The following is a 22874-nucleotide window of genomic DNA, read 5'->3' on the forward strand; positions in this document are numbered from 1 at the left end:
TTTCTACTCGTTTTTGTCAATTTATTCATCTTTGACGGTATTGACATTTTTTTATGAAAACTTAGTTTCCGATAGCAACGTATTATAAATTAATGTTTTCACTATTTTAAAACGCGCTACCCATAGCAACGTGTGCTGATAGGTTGTTAAAAGGTCACACAATCATCAAATTGACATGAACTCTCAGATATCATAAAAAATATCGTTTCTCCATCTCAACGGTAGCGATACCAACCTATTAAATATCCCTAGCCATTGTTGCTAAGTAAAAAACACCGCTGTGTGAGAAAGCTATGAGTACAAAAAAACTTTTAACAAACTTTTTTTTTAAATTTCTTAAAAACTTTTCCAAATTTCCTGCGTAATCTATTCATGTGCTGTGAGAGACCAAATTTCCCAGTTATTTAATCAAATCATACACGATATCTTATCTACTATAAATTTAGAAAACAATTTGTTTTAATTTATAACAAGTAAAGTGTTACGTGTTTTTCAAAAGAAGTCATTTTAATAACAAACTTATTAATATTGACGGTAAGTTCGTAAGTTAACCTTGAAGACCTTTCCTTTGGCAACACTGAAGGCGTTAAAGAACCTTAAGGCGGCCCCTGAGAACTGTCAAAATGATGTGTTCATACTTTTATGTATATCCCAAAAAGTAGACTACGGATCAGTACCAAATAAAAAGCAATATATTTAGAAATCAATTCGCCACAAAACTACACATTTTTAATTTAGTATTGAATTCGTTTTTTTGTCTGTTGATCTAATAAAGTTGAGTGCCACACGCAAGATACTGCACAGATCGGAAAAAAACACTATTCATGCGCAACATCATTGTAAATATGCATGCAAAAATTGAACCCGATACTAGCAACAATAAGGAAAAAATAACCTTTAGAAAAACTAATTGGCGAATGAGATTTTTTTAAAATTACCGCTCTCAAAATTTAGTTGGAAGAAAGTGCCAGTTAGAGGCGCCACAATGTTTCTCGGTTGAAAATGTGGCAGATTTTCAGATATGTATAAAATCATATGAACACATGTTTTTTTGCTCATTTTGATAGTTTTAGGGGCCACCTTAAGAGCTCTCCTGCTTTTTAATGTCATGTATAAAAAATTAAATTATTACTTATTAGGTTCCGCTTGTTAGTTTTAAGGTACCTTCATCAGTTTTATATGATTTCCGCCGTCAAGGTTACTTCTGTAAAATTTTTATATTTAATATTAACGTAATAACCGTTTTAAAACTATACATCGTAATTTAAAAGGGTCGGACAATGTGACGGGTTTTTAAGTTTTTCATTATCTTTTTTTATTTGAATTTGCAAATTATAAAAATTTTTGGTTTCTTTACTTTTGGTCGAGCGGTGCCCTGCCAAAAGCGCGATTAAATTTATTTGTGAGTAAGATTTTCAGCCACGAGTTGTGAGAATAACCAATTTCAGGAAAAAAAGAATTTGCAGCCATTAAAAACTCCTTGAATGCCAAAACTAATTTAATTTAATAAAATAAGAAAAACTTACATATATGTTATGGCGTAAAAGAAAGGCTATTTAATTGAATCCAAAACAACACAAAAAAAAACTTACCGAGAGGTCCGTCAAAGTGCAGATCGATGTAAGAAGGAAGAAGTAAGGAAAGAGGAAGAATAGGAAGAAAGAGAACCTTGACGGTACGGCACAATTAAATTAACATTTAATAAATCCACTGAGAAATGCGGCGTGTTGCTGCCACCCGATCGCTTCTCGACTACTACTTATCTCTTAGTAAAAATATTACAAAAAACCCCTAAATGAAAAGACGCGCTAACATTCCCCCCGACCGTTAAGGAATGAAGTTAACTAAAACTAAATTATCAACTAAAGAAAAGAAATATAAGTTCCCTTCCGCATAATAATAATAAATATTAAATTAAATTAAACTGTAAGTAATTGCATCCACCCAAAGAACAAATAACTAAAAACAAAATTATAGGATCAAAACGATCACTGATTTGGAAGGGGACATAGACGAACTATAGGTCGTTTATAAAGACCATTGGGAGTTTTGACGCTGGCGACGCGAACTATCCCATCCTTACCAGGAAAGACCTCTTGAACGACCCCTAATGGTCAATGCAACGGTGGGGTGTTATCCGTCCGCAAAACCGTACCGGCCTTTATTGGAGAAGATGGCTTATTCCATTTTTGACGAACTTGCAAATTATGTAGATATTCCACGTGCCATCGTTTCCAATACGTTTGCAAAATTTGATCGAGCAGTTCTTTTCGGGTTACTAAATTAGTCGACATGTCTAAATTTTGAATTGGTAGCGATTGAAGGAGCGTCCCTGTCAAGAAATGAGCAGGCGTCAAAGCTAACGGCTCGTTAGCATCCGAGCTGAGCGTACACAGTGGTCGAGAATTTAATAAAGCCTCTATTTGAGTAATAACCGTCGTAAATTCTTCATAAGTCAAAATTTGGGTGCCAATAACTTTAGTTAAATGAGACTTCACACTTTTAATGTTTGCCTCCCAGATTCCTCCAAAGTGAGGTGCTGCTGGAGGATTAAATTTCCATACTACATTTCGTTTTATCAATTCATCATCAATACTAGAATGATACTCTTGTGAGGTCACAAATTTTGACAAATCGTCTAGGGCAGTTTTAGCTCCAATAAAATTTGTACCACAATCGGAATACAAAACCGAGCAGGGACCACGACGGGATAAAAATCGTTTAAAGGCATTAATAAAAGTCGCAGTGGATAGGTCAGAAGCCACTTCTAGATGTAAGGCTTTGGTAACTAAACAAATAAATAAGCATAAATAAGCTTTCTGGCTTTTTACACCTCTACGACGAGTCAGAGTGATATAGAAAGGTCCGGCATAATCTACACCACTGTGCAAAAATGGTTTCGCTTCTGTAATTCTAGGAGCGGGCAAATCCGCCATACATGGGAAAGTTGCGCGAGGACGAAATTTAAAGCAAAAATTACAGTTGCGAATGCGATGTCTAACAACATATCGTGCAGCTAAAATCCAAAATTTCTGACGCAACAACGACAGTGTAAGATGCGGACCAGTATGTAAATTACGTTGGTGAAAATAGTCTATTAAGAGATCCACCAAGTGGTCTTTTTTGGACAGCAAAAACGGAGGCTGCTGATCATATTCTAAATTTGAGTTTGATAGACGTCCTCCTACTCTAATAACTCCATTTTTAAGAAACGGACATAAGGCACGAATTTTAGGCGAACAAGGTGTATTTTGCTCTAACAAAGCTAAATCTGAAGCAAAATGTTCTCTTTGGACAAGTCTAACTAGCGTTAATTCAGCGGTTTCTAAGTCTTTGAGTGTAATAGGATTTCCTTTTGGCAATATCTTAAGAAATCTGAGAACATATACAACAGCATTGCGCAATTTACTATACGAAGACGATCTATCTATAAGTTGTCGTAAAGGGTTGACACAACGTGAGAAAGTGACGGGAACTATCGGTTTCTCTTCGAGTGGAGGTTCGTCTGTATTAGTTGAAGAGTTAATAGGCCATAACTGTTTGTCCATAAATAACCAACTAGGACCAGTTAGCCAAATCGGGTGGTTTAAAAGGTGCGCCGGGGTTAGACCCCTAGAAATTGGGTGGGCTGGGTTTTCCTTCCCATCGACATGATACCAATTAACCGACGGCACTAATTCTTGAATTTTTGCCACGCGATTTGCTACAAAAGTGTGCCAACAATGAGGAGATGCGTTTATCCAGTTAAGTACGACCGAAGAATCAGTCAGAGCAACAATGTTTTCTATAATTAATCGCGATTGGAAAGTGCTTTCTACAAAATGGATCAGTCTAGCTAAAAGAAGCGCAGCACAAAGCTCTAATCTGGGTATCGAAAGTGACTTTAACGGAGCAACATTTGATCTAGCGCAAATGATTCTAACAGTAGGTACCTTTTCTGGAACTCTTACATACACTACCGCTCCATAACCCTTTTCTGATGCGTCTGCAAATCCAACAATTGTCACAGGTAAATAACTACAAGTTCCTAAATGACGCGGAATTTCAAAGTTTTCCAAAAAATTTCAAAGTTTTCTTTTTAAAAGACTCCAAATTTTTTGTATATCAGCCGATACAGGATCGTCCCAACTAAGTTTTTGAACCCAAATTTCCCGAATCAATAATTTTGCATATAAGGTAACGGGAGCCAACAATCCTAAAGGATCCCAAATGCGAGCAATTATTGACAAAATATTCCGTTTCGTACATTCTATGTCAGGAACACTAATTTTAAAACCAAGCAAGTCGGTTTGCGGATGCCACTGAAAACCTAAGACCTTCAAGGAATCATTGCTAAATTCAACGGGTTGAAAGCAGCGTTCCGGTTCTAAAATTTCTGACAATAATTCATTAGAGTTTGTTGTCCATTTGGCTAAGCTAAACCCCCCGGCCCTAAACAAACCAATTAAATCGCGGTACAACGCAATAGCTTCTTTACTGGTAGGAACACTAGTTACAACATCGTCCATGTATGTATCTCTATTTACAATTCCTGAAGCTAACGGAAAATTTCTAGATTCGTCCGAGGCAAGTTGCTTAACTGTACGAAGCGCTAAAAATGGCGAGGCTTTGACTCCAAAAGAGACCACATTGATTTCGTATGTTTGGAGAAGTTCATTAATCGAAAATCGCCAGAGAATTCTTTGAAAACATCGAAGATCGGGATTAAGCCAAATTTGTCTATACATCTGACGTACGTCAGCGGTCATGGCTACAGCAAATAGTCTAAAATTCAATAGCAAAGAAACTATATCGGTTTGTAATTTTTCACCAGTATATAAAACATCGTTCAAAGAAAGCAATTTACTACCTTTGGCGCTATCATCAAACACAACTCTCAGCGGAGTACTAGTACTTTCCTTAAAAATAGCATGATGCGGAATGTAAAATGAAGATTCGCTATTCAATCTATGTGGCTCTACTAATGACATGTGACCTTGGTCGATGAAGTCTTGTATTGCATCGCAATAACTTTGATGAAATGCTGGCATTGAGCGAAATTTTCTTTCTAAAGCTAGATATCTTCGAAAAGCGTTTTGAAATGAACTACCCAAATTAGGAGGAAATTCTTTAAAAGGAAGCGAGACTATGTATTTTCCGGACGGTTCGCGTTTAACCGTAGAAACGAAAAGTTCTTCACATTTTGCGTCATCTTTATTCAATGAAACACTGGGACTGGGAACCTCTTCCATTGACCAAAATTTTTCAAGTGCTTTATCTAGAGGTGGTTCCTCAATCAAACAAAATGAATGTGTTTCACAATTCGCGGCTACATGTGGTATTTCGCTCATAACTATGTATCCTAGTGTAGTTTCTAAAGCGATTGGGCTTCCAGGTGAACCTTCTACTTTGTTCGGGCCTAATATTTGCGGGAACAATTTACCACTAATTATTCCACTAATTATTCAAAAAATTTCTCGTCGGCTAGCGGAAGATTAAGCAAATTTTCTATAGATGATTGCGGAATATTTCGATCTGGCAAATTGTCAATAATTTGATCGATAACTAAAGCCTCGAACTTGTATCTATAATCTGAATTAAAGCGAGAAGCAATGACCGTATCTATTTTTCCTTTTATAGGATGCGTGATGGCACCAATGCCTTTAACAGAAGCGTTAATTTTTCTAATTGGTAAATTTAAGCGGGTACAACAATTTGTAGTAATAAAATGCGATTGACTAGCGGGGTCTACTAAAAGTCTAACTAATTTCTTTTTCGAATTTGGAGCGAATATTTCTACTATGGCGGTAGCAAGCAAAGTGTTACTATATCTAGATGATTTAAAGCTAGTATTTGAAGCGACACAAAAACTATGGGGCTCGCGGGAAGTACTATTAACGTCACTAATTGGAACCAAATCCTTTTTAGCAGGCTGTTCTGATGTCTCAATGTGCGGTTTATCAAAATGAAGCAGAGAATGATGTCTCTTTCGACACAAACTACAAGTGGTTGTCGATTTACAAGCGATTATTTTATGTTTCGGACTAAGGCAATTTAAACATAAAGCTTTATCTTTGACTAATTGATATCTTTCCAAGGAACCTAACTTTAAAAGCTTTGCACACTGATAAACTAAATGAAAAGCTTCGTTACAAATTGGACAAATATTATTCGATGCGCGATTACTAACAACAAGCGAATGGGTTCTACTAGGTTTACTGAAAGGAGCGCTATAGTTTGTTCGATTGGCTGTTGTAGCAGTTGATTTCAAAGTACAAGCTAAGATTTTTGTGTGATCCTTTACAAAGTCGACAATTTCCTTGTACAAAGGAATTTCAGATTTTTTCTGTGACAGCTCAAAATGTCTACGAGTTTGACCATCTAATTTTGAAAGTGCGATTGAACTTATAATAAAGTCCGAAAGATTTTCTATGTCTAATTGTTTCAAAGCGTTCACCGCTGTATCAAACTTTTCCAAAAATGTATTTAAACAAACTACCGATTCATTTTGTAAAGGTCTAAAGTCAAGAATTTGCGACAAATAAGTACTAGCCAGAAGACGTTTATCATCATATTTTTCTACGAGCGCTTTCCATAAGATAAGATAATTTGCTCCTGTTGGTTGTATTCCAGAGCAAACTAGCAAAGCTTTACCCGTCAATTTTCCCAATAAGTAATGCATTCTAGTAATATCGTCTAAATCGGGATTTTCGTGTATTAAAGTTCTAAACGTGTCATAAAAAAATGGCCAATCGGACATTTCTCCTGAAAATTCCATCAATTCGATCTTGGGCAATTTTGCTATAGCTTTCACCGGCTTGGGCGAACTTTCAGTTTTTGTAAAAACCTTTTTTGCTGCTTCTACAATGTGACAATTTAATTCGTCCACCGCCTCCAACTCAGCATAGCTTGGCGTATAGTCAGGGTCGAGTTCTAAACTTAATAAATTTATCTAATCAATGCAATTACCAAACAATTGGCGCGTTTCTTCTAGTGTATTATATCTAATTTTAAAGTTTTTGCAAACCGTCTCATCATCCAGGTTTCTAGAGTCGTTATATAAACGCTGAATTCTCAAAAAAAGTGATTGACGCTTGCCTTGAAGAGACTTTAATTCATTTTCTTTAGTTGGAGCCATGATAAATTTAAACGAATTTCTAATAAGCGAGGACGTATGCGAGCAACAGCGACAAGAGATAAGCTAAAGCGATAACTCGATAAGCGAAGGGTTTTTGCAACAACGCGTTCCAAAAATAGCGATACCAATGCTCTAGATTTAACTAAACGAAGATCCGGTGGCTCGAAGGACCAAATGTTATTGCGTAAGAGAAAGGCTATTTAATTGAATCCAAAACAACACAAAAAAAAACTTACCGAGTGGTCCGTCAAAGTGCAGATCGATGTAAGAAGGAAGAAGTAAAGAAAGAGGAAGAATAGGAAGAAAGAGAACCTTGACGGTACGGCACAATTAAATTAACAATTAATAAATCCACTGAGAAATGCGGCGTGTTGCTGCCACCCGATCGCTTCTCGACTGCTACTTATCTCTTAGTAAAAATATTACAAAAAACCCCTAAATGAAAAGACGCGCTAACAATATATGGATACGCTGAATATGATATATAGGAAAAGTTACATAGAATGATTAAACTGTCTAAACAGATCCGAAATACAATACTTTTACATTTTACATCAACTTTTAGGGCTTATTTTAAATAACCAAAATCTCAAGTATTAGAATATAGATACAAAAAGACACATTTTTGACAACAACATCAAATAATAGTTATTCTGAAATAATTTCAAAAGCTTTTTATTATTTTTAACAAAAATCATAAACACTACATGAAATCATCATTTTACTGTTATAACGAACAATAATTGAATCATAAAAACATAAAACTTATTCAAGGAGAGGCTGAGACATAGAGACACAAATTTAGTTGTTGTCTAGATCTTTACCAATTACATAGGTACTTTTAACACAAATCAATTTTAAATGTTAACTTCCACGATTATAATCCAAGTTCATCCCAGAAAGCGTAGGTCGTCATATTGGAGGAGCAGCAAGGCAAAAACAAATCAAAACTTACATTTTTAAGACTGGTGTCTGCTGGCTGTTTTCGAACTCAACTGACTTAACTTTATTTTAATGAACTGGCCGGCACATAGGCACTCCAAATACTACTTGGTAGTACCGACCAATCGTCTGAAGACCAAATCTTCGAATGATCTAATCATGGAGTGATCTCTATCTTTTTTTTTTGGGAGGGGAAATGCATTTACGCATACCAGACTAAATTGCAAGCCGACAATACCCTCTAAAACACCTCGCGTCTCCTTAGGAATGGGAACCATTGGTCCTTCATCCCTGAACGCACGCTGGGCAGTCATGCCGGGTTGCATGGCGCCAGAAGAAAGGAAGAGGGCGCTCCGGGGATTCCCCTGAAGTGATCCATTTAAAAGAATCTGAAAAGAGTTGCGACAGATAAATGTGGCAATGACATTTGATTTTTACCAGATTCGGAAGATCTGAGTGAGAGGGCATTTTCGATCACAAGAGGGCCATCCTTGGCCTCTTACATCTGGACAGAATCTCTATCCGCTACTGCGGCACCTTTGTATCAGCTTGGTTAGATGACCAACCATTAGGCGCCATTTTTACCATCAGTTTGGCCACGTAGGCCAGTTTCTCACGGCCAAAACGCTTTCGTAATTCCTTCCGGCTGCTTGATAAGAAAGCAGTAAAGTTTATAGCAAAAATATTTTGTTCCATGCGAAGTTGAAATTACACTTAGTGGAAGACGATAATCAACTTTATTCTCGGAATCAAATTATACCAATTCGTATCAGCATTAATCCCTTAATTTGGTTTCCTTACATTACTAATTAAAAGATTATTTATGAAACTTGGTTATTATTTTGAATATTTTATTTACTTTTTGTTAATCTACATTGATGTTTTAACGTCTCTCAATAAAAACATATTAGCTATATCAAAACTATAAAAACGCCAACGTCGCTTTTTCTCTCAAAATTGGCTGTTATAAATTATTCATGCACTTCAAAAAAATAATAGCTAATGTAATTTATACTTTCAATGAAAGATCTAATCAATAATCATTATTAACTATTTTACAATTTTATCACTCTTATTTAAAAAAATAATTTGGGTAAAATGCGGCGATGGCGTTTTTATAATTTTGAAACATTACCTAATTTGTAAAATTACCTTATTGGATTATTATACAGAAACTCTCAATTTGTGCTTTATTTTTCACTCCAAAAAATTCAAATGCGCTGTTGCAATTCCACTATGAACTGAAATGGGATATATCTACCTCAAATTTTTTTGAGATTCTTCGTTTGTATTTTTAAAAGAGACTAAGTTGTTTCTAAAACCAAACGAGTGATTATACGGTGCTTTATAATCACACTGTAGAAACTTCGATACCACTGGATGGATTAGTTTAAAGTTTAAAAACCCTAAACGTTTCTTTGCTTGTATCACAGTTCTTGTTCAGAAGTTTTGACTTTTATTTTCAAAAGGTAAAAGTGATAAATAGTAGCAACTTTTATCTACTATACAGGGTTTTGGGGAATAGGTTAGAAATATTTTGTATCTGAATTTGCCATGATCAGACGAGTTAAAAACCTTTATACTATTTTTCCAGAAAGTGTATACTTTCTTCAAAAATTTATATTAACCCAGATGTTCAGAGCCACTATGTGGTTTATGGTAGTTTATTAGCAGTTAATTTTTTCATTCAACAAAATGGACGTAGTGGTACGTGAACATATTAAGAATTTTTCAAAATTATGGTTAACATGTTTCTTTGTGTAGAGCTTATTCCAAACCACTGGTAGCGAAGTGATATTGTCAAAACGGACTGAATTTTGGCATTAAACTTTTGTATGTTTACTACAAAAAAATCCCATAGGCGTCGTAATAGTTTTTCAAACCCACTGTCTAAAAAATCATAATAAAAAACGTAAGATGAAGAATAATGAACAAATTACTAATAATAATATTAGGTCATATTTCCATGTATTCTTGTTTAAAGGTTCTCAAAAGTTGGGACCTCAAGATCGGAACAATTTTTTGGGAAAATTTTGCACTTTCATTATACAAAAATTGTACGTAATCGATTCGTTTTGCCATTTTCTAGCAATCTTCAAATTATTGCTAAACCATTACCTAACACGATGTAGTCGTACATGCCTAATTATTAAAATGACAACTTGTGTTTACTCTATTTCAATCCAAGTACTAAAGATTGACTAAAATAATATGTCATACAAAAATGCAGCTTAGGCAGAAGGTGATCAGTCTTCAGTAAACTGGGATTAGTCACTTTAAAACCTGTATACAGGCTGGCCCAGCTCTCTGTAGCTCAGATATTAATAAAGTTGGATGTTTGATATTTTGTAGACGTTATTAAATTTATACTCTAGGACGTATTTCAGGAAAATATTTTTGATTATACAAAAAAAGTATGACGTCAGCATAATATTTTTTTTAATGGCATGCTGTTATGTTTTTGTGCTCATTAGGATACCTTTTTAGCTTATTACATTTGGTAGCACGCATGGATTTAGTGGGGTAAATGGGGTAATGGAGTAAGTGCGACAAAATGTACGTATGTAGTATAAACGAGATATCATACAATATTTTTCCTACTTCGCACTTTTTGTACTAAAAAAATTAATTTCGAAATTTAGGAAATTTTGTGGCAGTTGACAGCATTAGCTCACTTGCCGTGCCATTAAATTAATAATTTGGATAGCCATTAGTTTATTCCTAAAATGTATTGTAATGACAGTGACCAAGGCGTTTTGCAATGTACCCCTCAACAACTACGGGCTTTGATGAGTTCTCAAATTACTTACTTGTATAGGCTTTTGAAGTTATGTTTGTATACATTACTCGAAAGATGTTCGAAGGGGTTACTTATGAAGGATGGTACAAAAGTCTCCAAAGAGTCCAAAGGTTCGTATTTGATTAATTTGATAAAATTACATTGAAACAGGTGCTGATTGACCCTGATAGTTCTCTCAGATAATTGTCAAAAAACTAGGATGTCAACATTATCCAACTAAATTACTCTTGTTTTTAGTATAATTATTATAGCACTTTCTTGGATATTACGATACGCAAATCGCGTATCGTAAAAATCTCAATACGAAACTAAAGTAGAAAAAGAATTTTTATCCCTTGTCTAAAAACTAGAACCTTTACCTGTGACGTCCAGTTACATATGATGTCAGTTTTGTGACAAATTTTTGACCAACAAAAATTTTAAATCATTCTGATCGCTGATCGTAGTTTCTCAAAATCTATTACACTGAGTTATAATTATCAATACAACAGCCACAGAAAAAAGTCCTGTCATAAAGAATTATAAAAATGTAATAATTTCATTTTTTTTCATTTCCACCTATTAATCATGTAAACTTTGAAAAAAAATACTCAAAAAACGCAAATCTAGTTGATATTGTGTTTTTTGACGAATTCTTTGACGCTGACTGGGGTTTGCACTCTCTATATGTCAAAAACTAGTAAAAGTATTAAAAAATCGGATAAAGCAAGTTGATTTATTTTGACTTTCTTTGAGCTCTACTCTTATAAAATATTTGCACAACTATCGAATTTGCACTGCAATTGTGTTTTCCCACGACCCATTACAAGAGTTTCTATGTCCACCTAATTGAGTCATTAGTCAAATGTCCCCCTGATTAAAAATTTCTACATTTAATACTCAAATTCGATTAGACGTATAAAGCTTTGTCAAGATTTTCACTCTCACGATATTACTCACTTTCCACACTCGTTATGTAATATACCATTAAAAAACACACGTTTTTGTTGGTTAAAATGTTTTTAGTTAGTAATTCGATGATCTGTTCATCAGTTAACATTTCTCTTGTTGCTTTGTCATTATCAACCCAACATATTCTTCAAAATTTGGTGAAAAGTTCGTTATAAACGTAAAATTGCGTCACCCTTTTGAAATCAGATTTAGTTCATTATATCCGGAAGTTCGTTATAAGCGAGTTTGCTATAACTATTAAAATAATACATTGAGCTTATGGAAAAATTTTCGGTGCTTGAAATATAGTAACTTAGGGCCTGATTTCAAGTTTAGTCGCAAAGTTGCGTGAGTCGCAACCAATAACATTGCTAGATTTGCACTGTTACTATAACAATATCGACTTGCGTCGGTTGTAACTCAACTTGAAATCAGCCCATAAGAAAGTTCGTTATAAGCGTGTTCGTTATAACCGGACTCTACTGTATTTGGAGTAAATATAGTGTTGTGTATTTCAGTTGCTTTGACTGCTTTATGTTACTACATTTCGGAAGTCAAACTGGAAACCTTAGTACATAAAGCCTAATTTTTGCACCTAATGATATCATCTATTATTATTTTAGATGGACATACAGCCTTGGTTTTTGGTTACATTTTTGGTGCTTATTTTACCGAATATCTATGTTACCACGATAAAGAACAAGTTGCATGTGTTTACCAAGGAATGGGATAAAGAATGGATTGTGAAAAATACTACGACTTTACCTTTAGGATCGGTTACTGATGAAAGATTGGAAGGTGTGTTAAAACTTACTTACTTTATCGTTTTAAGATAGCACATGAACATGACATTGTCTGCGTTAAGCGTTCAATAAAGTCTTTATCTCCTCTTGCTGTGAATCATCGGAGAATTATAACACTAAAATTAAGACCAGGCAAATGTGTCATTTGGTGGTATAAATAAAGTTAAGTAAATAGTAAAATAGTAAAAGAGACATAAAACTATAAGTAGTACTGTCCGAAAATTGAGAGTTGAGCGGTCTAACGAATGTAGAAAATGAAATACTTATGCCCTTATCTCAAAAAACGCTGCAATAATGCTTCGGTAAATTGTGTCATAGATTTACACAAGTGACTCATTTTCTACAACTCTTAATTTTCGGACAGTAAACGCTGTTGCTATAGTATTTTAATTACACTAGCCATTGTTTGAGCAAAGTCTGAAATTTTTGCTCGATGTTAGACAATTTACAAAACAAGAATATTTTTGAGGGTAAAAAGCCGAAGCAAATCTTTGACATTTTAATAGTCAAGTATTACCTGTTTCAAACCTATAAAAATGCTAACGTCGCATTTTCTCCCAAAATTAGTTGTTATAAATTATTCACGCACTTGTACTAATGTAATTTATAGTTTCAATAAGATATCTAATCATTAGTAAGTACTTATTTTAAAATATCATCAATCTTATTAAAAAAAAAAACGATAAAATGAACGATAAAATGCGACGTTGGCGTTTACATAGTTTTGAAACAACTAATACTTATAACATCCACTTAAAAAAATCAAAACCAAATTGCACAGTTTTTAAAGTAATTACTATAATTATATTTTAGATTTTCCAATTCTCGAAGAAACTCCATTAAAATATACTTCAGCGTTTCACTCTTCCTTTTCCTTCTCGGTGTTTTCCAACACTAAGTGGAAAATGCGCTTACTTATGAGTGATGACCTATCTCCAATGGATTATTTAGGACAAGGGGATGTAAACAATTGGACTCAATATAGTGTTGTGACAATTAAAAATACGACGTACATTTACAGAAAAAAAAGCACTGAATATTGGGAAAGAGATTTTAAACCAACATCTATCACTCTTTTCAGCACAAAAAAAATTTTTTTGAGACCACAATTTTGTTGGTGTTATAAAACGAGATTTTGTAATATGGTATTAAAAACTATATTTGCAGACGATTTTTTATGGTCAAATTCTACAAGCAAAGAACTGACTACTATAGAAATCCACCCAAATAGAAATACAAGTTTACTTTTGTATACGTCATTGTGTGCAGAGTGTATTTTAGATGTTAGTGTTAACAACGGAGACAGTTTTAGAATTTTCCAAACTCACCCAGAGAAGCATAACGTACAGTTTTGGCAAACCAAAAAAATTGATTTAGGAGATGACTATCAAAAGAAAAACATAATTTTAACATTTAATAAAACAATATTTCATCCCGATGTTCTTGGATTCTGGGCAATAGATTTCAAATTGTGTAACATCATTAAAGAAAAATGTAATTCTTGATTATTGCCTAAAAAACTCTTTAGTTATTAATTTTGTTACTTCCAGCAATTGTTAAAGGCATGTCAAAAAAAACTAAATGTTTTGATTTAGAACATTTTAAAGTAAACAGCCTTCACAAATTAAAGGTACATATCAAAGGTAAAAAGTATTCCTATCTCAAAAATTTGACAAATAAAAAAAAAGTTTGTTCCTTTTTTGTATTTTACTGATTTATTTTTAGAACAGTGAAACTAGAACCGAATCACCTCATTTTTCATCTGATATACGAGTAACAACAGGTATGGTTTTACTTCAAATAACAGTAATTTTTAATAAACATTCTAACATTTGCAGAAACTGAAAGTTTTACCGTGACCAGTTTTGCAAACAAAAAAGAAAACAAAAATTATGTTAATGATACCGAAGCTATGAAAAATATAACATTTCGTGAAGTTAAAAATAATGAAGAAAATAGTTCAGTGTTTCTGACAGTAATAAATGTTATGACATTATCAGGAACACAAAGTTCTACCGTGACCAGTTTAATAGACACAAAGACAAACAACGACAATTATGTTAATGTTACCAAAGTTACGAAAACTAGAACATTTCGTGAAGATAACAATAATGAAGAAAATAGTTCAGTGTTTCTGACAGTAATCGTAATTATAGCTCCGCAATTGTTCCTTTGTATTTTTGTTATAGTGCTTTTTAAAAAACAACTGAGGAAAATGTGTTATAAAATTAACCCGGACAGGGATCCAGAAAATATGCCACTACAAAGTGTTGAAATTGAGAGCAAAAATAATATGTATATTAAAAAAGCTAACTTTCTAGAAATTTTGTACCGCAAATTAGAAAACCACGAATTCAACGAGGAATTTAGCGTAACTATCTACCTTAGATCATAATTAAACTGTATTTAATAGTTTTATTGTTTAGACATTACCAGCTTTTGCAGACAAGACCTTGGCAGCTTTAAGAAATAAAAATAAAAACAGAAATTCTATACGAATTAATCTTCCATGTAATGTACCTACAGATTGTCAAAATAATAAGGTTAATTTTTCAAATTCATTTTAGATGACCACAACCGTGTTATTCTTAAAGAACTGGACGGAGTGGGAACAGGCGATTACATAAATGCCAGCTATATTGACGTATATTAAAAAAAACATGTTATTTTTTTTAAGAAGACTTTTAGGGTTTTAATCGCTCCAGGGCCTACATAGCTAGTCAAGGACCAAAATTTTCTACATTAAAAGATTTTTGGAGAATGATTTGGCAAGAAAATATAGAATTAATAATAATGGCTACTAATTTTATGACTGACAACGCAAAAAATGTTAGAATTGTTATTATTAATGTTATTGTTATTATTATTATATATTATTATTTTATACTTTTAGAGACTGTGTGCCGAATATTTACCTTCGGGGCTAGATGCAGTTTTTGAATGTGGTCGCATCACAGTAACACTAGTAGATGAACTAAATTGTGGAAATTATGTCAAAAGAAAATTAACAGTTCGTTATTCTGAATACCAGCGAGAAATTTGGCACATTCACATAAACTGGCGCTCTGAATGTCAGCTTCTTTATCCCAATGATTTGATATCAGTTATCAAAGAAATCAAAAAATTGTACGAAAAGACTTTGCATCCGATCTTAATACATTCAGGGTACCTATCTAAAAAGGATATATTTTATAAAACAGTTTCTAATAGTTATTTATTTACTGAGTTTGTGTGTAAATCGAACGCTTTATTGCCGAGTGGGTTTTTAAACGTCAAGTGATAACGAGAGGTTTATCATCCAGGAGGTGAAATAAATGAACCGATTTACACGAAAAGGAGGTCAATACAACATTTATTACAAGGCTTAAAATTGCTTTAAATTTGTTAAAAAGAATTTAAGGTTCCGTAATGAGAAATGCCAAAACTTTCTTACAATTTCGAGGAAAAAATATTTTTTGTTGGCAACATTTTAAGCCTTCTTTTTAATATATGAAATATAGATTATAAACACTATTTCCAATTGTAACGTAGTTTCACTATTTAAAAAAACACGCTTTCCATCGCAAAGTGTTTTAAATTAAAGTGTTCCAACAAACAAAAACTAATAACATTTATGCGAAAACGCTCAAAGTTCTAGGGTGTCTAGGTGTGCGACTCGCATGCGCTCGTTGCATAACGACAGCCCTCCAACTTTAAGCTTGTGTTTTCGCACTTGTATTATTAATAACTATTTTAGTTTTGGCACTACTAGGACAGGACTTTTTATTTTATGCGATATGGCGCTAAAAATGCTCGAACAGTGTAACGCTGTTAATGTATATGACTTAGCTGAAAAGTTACGCAAACAACGGTACAACGTTATAAATTCAATGGTATGGAATATAAACACTTTACATAAGGCTGGAAAACATAATCTGTTTTAGCAACAATACATTTTAGCTCATCTAGTAGTGGCCGAATATATAATGGAGGAAGAATATAGGAGTAAGTCACTTCATACTAATCACTACGAGAATATTGGAGAAAATTTGAAAAACCAGTTGATATATCTTAAAAAATTATGTGAGCATGACAAAATTGTTCATCGTTGGATGCCCCAAGCTACGAAATACACTTTTCCTACAGTTTTTGGTAATTATTAGCTGTTTCAAAACTATAAAAACGCCAACATCGCATTTTACCAAATTATTTTCTTAAATAAGATTGATAAAATTGTAAAATACTTATTAATTATCAAATCTTTCATTATTAATTACATCGGCTATTATTTCCTTGAAGTGCGTGAATGATTTATAACACTAATTTTGAGAGAAAATGCGATGTTGGCGTTTTTATAGTTTTGAAACAGCTAATATGTAAAAAACGTTCATTAACAAGCTTTGTTATGTTATGTCCTAGTAGTCTAAAGTTGCACTACTCTAATATTTAATATCGATTAGAAAGCTGAATAATCTTGACTGAAAATCAGTTTAATGGCATAAATATTTTTTAATCAAACGTACAAGTTTAGTAAAAGTATATTTTTTATTTGAATCAGATTTTTTTATAGAAACTTTTAAAAATCCAAAAGAATTTAATCTTCATGACTTGACCGTGTATCATATAATTTTAACTGATTTAATATTTTTAAGTTGACAGCTATGAAAAATATGAAAAATATATACTTACACCACAACCAATAACAAATGACGAAAATAAGTTTGCTGAGTTTTGGATACTACTGGCTGAAAAATCAATAGATTGTATCGTATTTCTTAACAAGATGAAAAAAAGTGTAAGTATTTTTATAAACAACAAATTATTTATTTAATATTTAATATTCAATTATTTCATATATATAAACAACAATGAGGAAATGTCTTGTTCTGTATACACTACATAATAATTAGAGTTACTAATCAACGTAAATACAGCATGTTAGAGAATGGCTTAGCATAAACTAGACTAGATAGAGAATGGCAAGATAAATCGATTAAGTAAAATTTTTGTAAATCAAAAATGCATAGTTTTCTCAAAAAATCGTTCTGAAATGAAAGTCCCAAATTTTGAGAACCACTGAACTAGAATTATAAAAATTTGAGCAAATTTTAATATCTTTGACAAAACAGATTAGCAAACTAACTTCTTGGTTCACGACTTATTCTTCTATTTTTGTTATTAAGTTTTACGAAAAAAAAAATTTTTGCCTCGACCGGGATTCGAACGTCCCACACAAACGAACATGTTAAACACAATTTTGAAAATTCTCAAAACGTGCATGCGCCACCATCTCCAATATGTTTAATCCAAAAATGGACTGCTAATAAACTACCATATGCCACACAGTCACTCTCAACAGGTGGGTTAATAAAAATTTCTGAAGACAGTACGCACTTTTTGGGAAAATGATATAAGGGTTTCTAACTCGTCTTATCATGACAAATTCACATATGAAATATTGCGATGCCATTCTCTAACACCCTGTATATCTTGAGTTATAACTAATTTTTTATGTAGTTGCAGTTATATCCTTGCAGAATTGAATATGAGAATGTTATCGTTAAAGTTGAATGTATAAAAATAACTAAACCTTGTACTTACACCTTAAGAACAATGTCTTTGTTAATTTATGATAAAGCTTCCAAAAAGGTAAGTTCGATCTCTAAATTAATGTATTTTTTGCTTAAAAGTTATTTCAGATAGAACACCAAAAAGAAGTTGTTTTTTACGAACTTAAAGAACGTGCAATTTTTGCTTGTAAAATTTTGCTGACATTACTTTGTGAAGTTAAGAAGTTTAAAAAAATAGCTCTTTCGTGCAAGTAAGTATAAGTTTTGATATTGATTGAATATTTAATTTTTTTCTTGTAAATATGCAGTGATGAATTTAAAATGTGTGGGCTATTTCTAGTGTTAGCTTACATAATAGAAAAATACGAAACTGAACTCAAACTCGACGTAATCAATGCAGTACGTGTTGCAAGAAGAAGTGGTACTGAATTTCTTGACACTACGGTAAATATGATCAATCTACAATTTTCGAATAATAAATAATTACGTACTTTTTCTCTTTTACAGAAGCAATTACAGCGTGTTTATTTGTGTATTCGTGAATATTTAAAAAATTTCCAGCGCTATAACTTTATTGATGAGTAAGTTTACAAGTACCTAGAGATATTACAAGTGTGGGTAATTTATTGTATCTTAATCAAATATTTAATAAGAATTTTCCAATTCAATAAATTTCCACTGATTACTCAAATGAACAATTTTCTTTTTTTATCAAAAATTATAAATTTTCATATAAAATTGTAGCAATTGTTCATCGACCCAAGCAAGCACTTTCGTGTAGTCAGTAACGACCAGGGTCTTAATTGGATCACTTTGCCAGCGAAAACCAAACTTAACATTAATCACTTTAATTGCAATTTTCGCATTTGATTAAACATTGTTTGATATTTCTTCTTTTAGTTCATAGTTTCACTTAGTTCATAAGAAAATTATTTTTATAATAAACATGTTACTTTTATACCAATTTGATAGTTTTTACTCCCTATTCCTTGTTTCGCCAAGCACACTACTTTTTTTGGTATGTAATTTTATGTTTTTACCTTGATATTCACGTTATTTGTAAAGCCCACGGTAAAGTCTAAGTTTTGAATAGATACTCTAAAATTGTATTACTATCATTTTACATCTCGAGATATTATAAAAAAGTTAGTGAAGCAATTTTTATTTACTTGTTTAATCAATGTAAATAACACATTTCTCTATGTTTTTGCACTTCACTTTTTTCGACCACGAAAGTTACAGATTACCCGATTCAAATGATAAAATTTAAAGCCTCTACAATTTTAAAAAGAAATCTTAACATTTACGGTTACAGTATCTTAACAGTAAGTTACGGCTTTTTGCCCAACTAGGAAATCTTTTTTAAGCATTAATTTAAAATTGGCTAGAAATACTCTTTTTATGAGGTCTGACATTTCACACTCATTCATTAGTCATTATCATTTTTTGCTTTTATGTAGAGTTTTCTTACTGAAGTTTTTTTTGACTATAATGATTAATGATTAATGAATGACCAATACTCACTCCACACGTGTTCCGTTCTTTCCACAATATAAATTTACCTAAAATTATAGACGTATTAGATTTTTTTAGACTACAACGCAGAAAAATAACGTGAGTTTTTGCAAAGACTAGAAATAAACTTTTTTTACGGACAAGAATTTCTGTTTCGCGTTTAAACGGCAAACAGTCATTTGATGTCACATATTATATGTTCTCTACGTCAACTGACCAAGAGAGAGTTCAGTCAGTGGCGCTCAATATAATTAATAATTTATACAGCATGTTAGTGAACGGTTTAGCAAAAATTTAAAGATAACTAGAAAATGGCAAGACAAATCGATTAAGCATCTCCATTTTGTTTATTAAAAAAATAACTGCTAATAAACTACCACACAGTGGCTCTCAACAGGTGGGGTAATAAAAATTTCTGAAGAAATTACGTACTTTTTGGAAAAATGATATAAGGGTTTTTAACTCGTCTGGTCATGACAGATTTATAAACGAAATATTGCTAAACTCTCTGTATAAATTATAAATTTATATAAATTTGTTCACCCGGGTTGGAGGACACACGCTTTTTTAAACTGATTCTCATGCAAAATTTTCTGCTGACTTTGAATTCAAACTCAGTTTTTCGATTTGGAATTGTACTCGTAGTGTTGCCCAATTTTCCCAAATTTCTTTTCTCAAAACTACAAGTTTTTTACTTACGTTAAAAAATACATTCATTAAGCAATCTTTTGCAAAAAAAGTTTCTAGCTTTATCCAGAAGGAAGAAATGACGATGTAAATGAAAAATTTTATCAATTTAAAGTTTTTAAAGAATTCTTACAAAAACGTCGTTTTCATAATGAAGCCCATTCCAAATCAAGAAGCTAGATTCAGATTCTAATTCAGCAGAAAATTTTGCACAAGAATAACTGTTTAGTAAACGACTCCGTTTTTAAGGTAAGTGCTCCCTGGCCACAACCCACGAAAATGAAAGTACGACACTGATTTGAAGCGACCACACAATAGAAGAATTGTTGACATTGATATATTATAGGTCAAAACCGCAAGCTTGTTTTAATAATTTTACCAATTAACGATTGAAAATTTCAAGTTAAAACGAAAAGAACTTTATTCTCAGGAGTCCACTACAGAGCCAAAAGTAATTTATTTTCTCTTTAACACACAATGTTGATGGGAAATTATGTTCAAAGTACACTTTTTTTTCAGTTTTGAGGATTTTTTTCTGAATTAAATAAAGCAATTACAGCATTTTAAAACATTTTTGCACCTACAGCCCAAGTAGAAGAATGTATACTGTAAATAACTTTCAAAAATGTTACTCAAAACGGCTGTAAAACACCGAGGAAAATGGCTGAAATTCGACGCTGTTTAGCATGGGTATTCTTGTTCTTAATACAAAAAAAGACATCGTTTACAAATTTTATTCAGTGATAACTGATAATGATAGCAAATGTTAAAAGTTTGCAAATGGTAAATATGAATTTTGCAAGCTTGTTCGGTATGATAAGCATTACTTAATCTGGCGGGCCCCACTTGCACCACAAATATGGAAGGCCTCTAATCTAATCTCAGTAAATGAAGGCGCCTATAGCCTTTAGCGCGAATTTGAGAAAGAGGGTCAATTGAAAACACTTAGTAATATATAAATATATTGCAATAGTATCTAAGGCACACAAATAACAAAGTTTACTCAATATTAAATACACGGTGTCCCACGAACGAGTGCAAATATTTTAACCATAAATTAACAATTACAAATTAGTTGATACTTAAATATTTTTAATGTTGGTTTTGACCTTTACCTTCGCAAGTCAAATTGAAGTATTGTTTGTTTAAATCAAATGGACTTAAAATCAAAGGCTCCCAATGACTAAAAATTTCAAAATCGAACCACCCTTAACCCAAAAATAAATCAATTTTTTTTTTACGATTAGACAATCTTTTTCTTCCTTTTCCAAAAATTGAGGGTGCTATTTAAAATTTTAACATAGGAGTGACTAGCGTCTAGGGAATGAATCCTAATACGTAATTAAGTGGTTTGTGTATTGTTTAATAAAACCTGAATTGTTTGTTTTGGATTTTTTTTAAACTGTGTGCGTGTGTTGGATAAAACTTATTAAAAAATTATTTTTATGTACACTTAGGTAAGACTCTCGAAGGCATATCATTTCATCGGACTGCGCGGCACTTATGAGCCCCAAAAGGGCGAAACCGGTCTGCAGCTGTCCGGTGGAATGATGTTGTGCTTCCTTTATACACCGAGAGTAATTTTGCGAAGTTTTTTTGTTGATTTTCGAGCGGTGCTAGAGTCGTGTTCTCTCCTTTTTGTGCCCCTGTCTTTTAATCATTGCATTTAATTAATGTGCGTTGACGGCTAAAAAACCGGACGAGATCTATTTCTATACTCCTAGTAGTGCTCCTGTTTTTTTTCACTCCGCTGATATCAAGCTAAACAATAACTATTAACTAAAAAAATCATTATCACTGCGTTACAATCCTTATTTTTTATCAAAAACCATAAAAACACGATGTAAACAATGCAGTTAATAATGTTGTTTAGCTTGATAACAGTGCAGTAAAAAAATAGGAGCACCACTAGGAGGGAAATTTCCAGAGCTTTAAAATAATCCGACGGACTTGAAATTCAACACATAAACAACTTAATAATGGCTTTTATTAGGTATTACTTTCAACCATTTAGATTCAACTCTTAGAAACATCCCTCAATTCAATTTGGCAGACCAAGACCTTAAAATGATCCGACCAACTTGAAATTCAACACACATAAACAATTTAATAATGGCTTTCATTTCGTATTACTTTCAACCCCTTTGATTCAACCCTTAAAAACATCCTCCAATTCCCTAGGCGCCAGTCACCCCTATTTTAAAATTTTAAATAGCACCTTCAATTTTGGGAAACGTAAGAAAAAGCTTGTCCAACCGTAAAAAAAGTGTTGATTTGTTTTTGAATTAGGGTGGTTCAATTTTGAAATTTTTAGTCATTGGGAGCCTTTGATTTCAAACAAACACTACTTCAATTTGACTTGCGAAGGTAGAGGTCAAAACCAACATTTAATATGTTTATGTTTAGGCTTCATCCCCTAGTCGTTCGCCACTCCTTTAATATTGTAAATAGCACCTCCTAATTGTAGAGAAAACATATAATTGTAGATTTGTTTTTGTGTTAGGGGTGCTTTAAAAAAGCGGGGGGTATAA

At 32.7% G+C, this 22874-nt stretch overlaps 1 protein-coding gene across 8 annotated transcripts; it reads left to right on the forward strand.

Annotated features, from left to right (window-relative positions):
* Positions 1–392: 392 nt before the first annotated feature.
* On the forward strand, positions 393–19105 carry LOC103313023 (receptor-type tyrosine-protein phosphatase alpha-like). Of its 8 annotated transcripts, XM_064357817.1 has the most exons (19): positions 393–534; positions 12413–12587; positions 13406–13705; positions 13760–14086; positions 14143–14222; positions 14318–14375; positions 14431–14963; positions 15019–15103; positions 15160–15236; positions 15281–15430; positions 15486–15757; positions 16329–16464; positions 16516–16723; positions 17224–17366; positions 18089–18220; positions 18271–18392; positions 18450–18585; positions 18649–18722; positions 18886–19105. In XM_064357817.1, exons 2-19 carry the CDS (start codon positions 12413–12415, stop codon positions 18920–18922), a joined length of 3045 nt encoding a protein of 1014 aa, XP_064213887.1. In that variant the 5' UTR covers positions 393–534; the 3' UTR covers positions 18923–19105. The 8 variants fall into 8 exon arrangements, 7 of the variants coding, with proteins under 7 accessions (XP_064213887.1, XP_015839790.1, XP_064213886.1 ...); XM_015984304.2 differs by having other exon boundaries at positions 13406–14086; XM_064357816.1 differs by having other exon boundaries at positions 13406–14086; positions 15281–15421.
* Positions 19106–22874: the final 3769 nt, after the last annotated feature.

The sequence above is a fragment of the Tribolium castaneum genome, chromosome 7 (assembly GCF_031307605.1).
Source record: "Tribolium castaneum strain GA2 chromosome 7, icTriCast1.1, whole genome shotgun sequence".
Lineage (NCBI taxonomy): Eukaryota > Metazoa > Arthropoda > Insecta > Coleoptera > Tenebrionidae > Tribolium > Tribolium castaneum.

Bases quoted from the DNA above. Each gene is read 5' to 3' on its own strand.
- LOC103313023 (XM_015984304.2), top strand. From the start codon at position 12,413: ATGGACATACAGCCTTGGTTTTTGGTTACATTTTTGGTGCTTATTTTA. The intron at 12,588-13,405 runs GTGTGTTAAAAC...ATTATATTTTAG, and splicing joins TACTGATGAAAGATTGGAAG to ATTTTCCAATTCTCGAAGAA. The intron at 18,393-18,449 runs GTAAGTATAAGT...GTAAATATGCAG, and splicing joins AAAATAGCTCTTTCGTGCAA to TGATGAATTTAAAATGTGTG.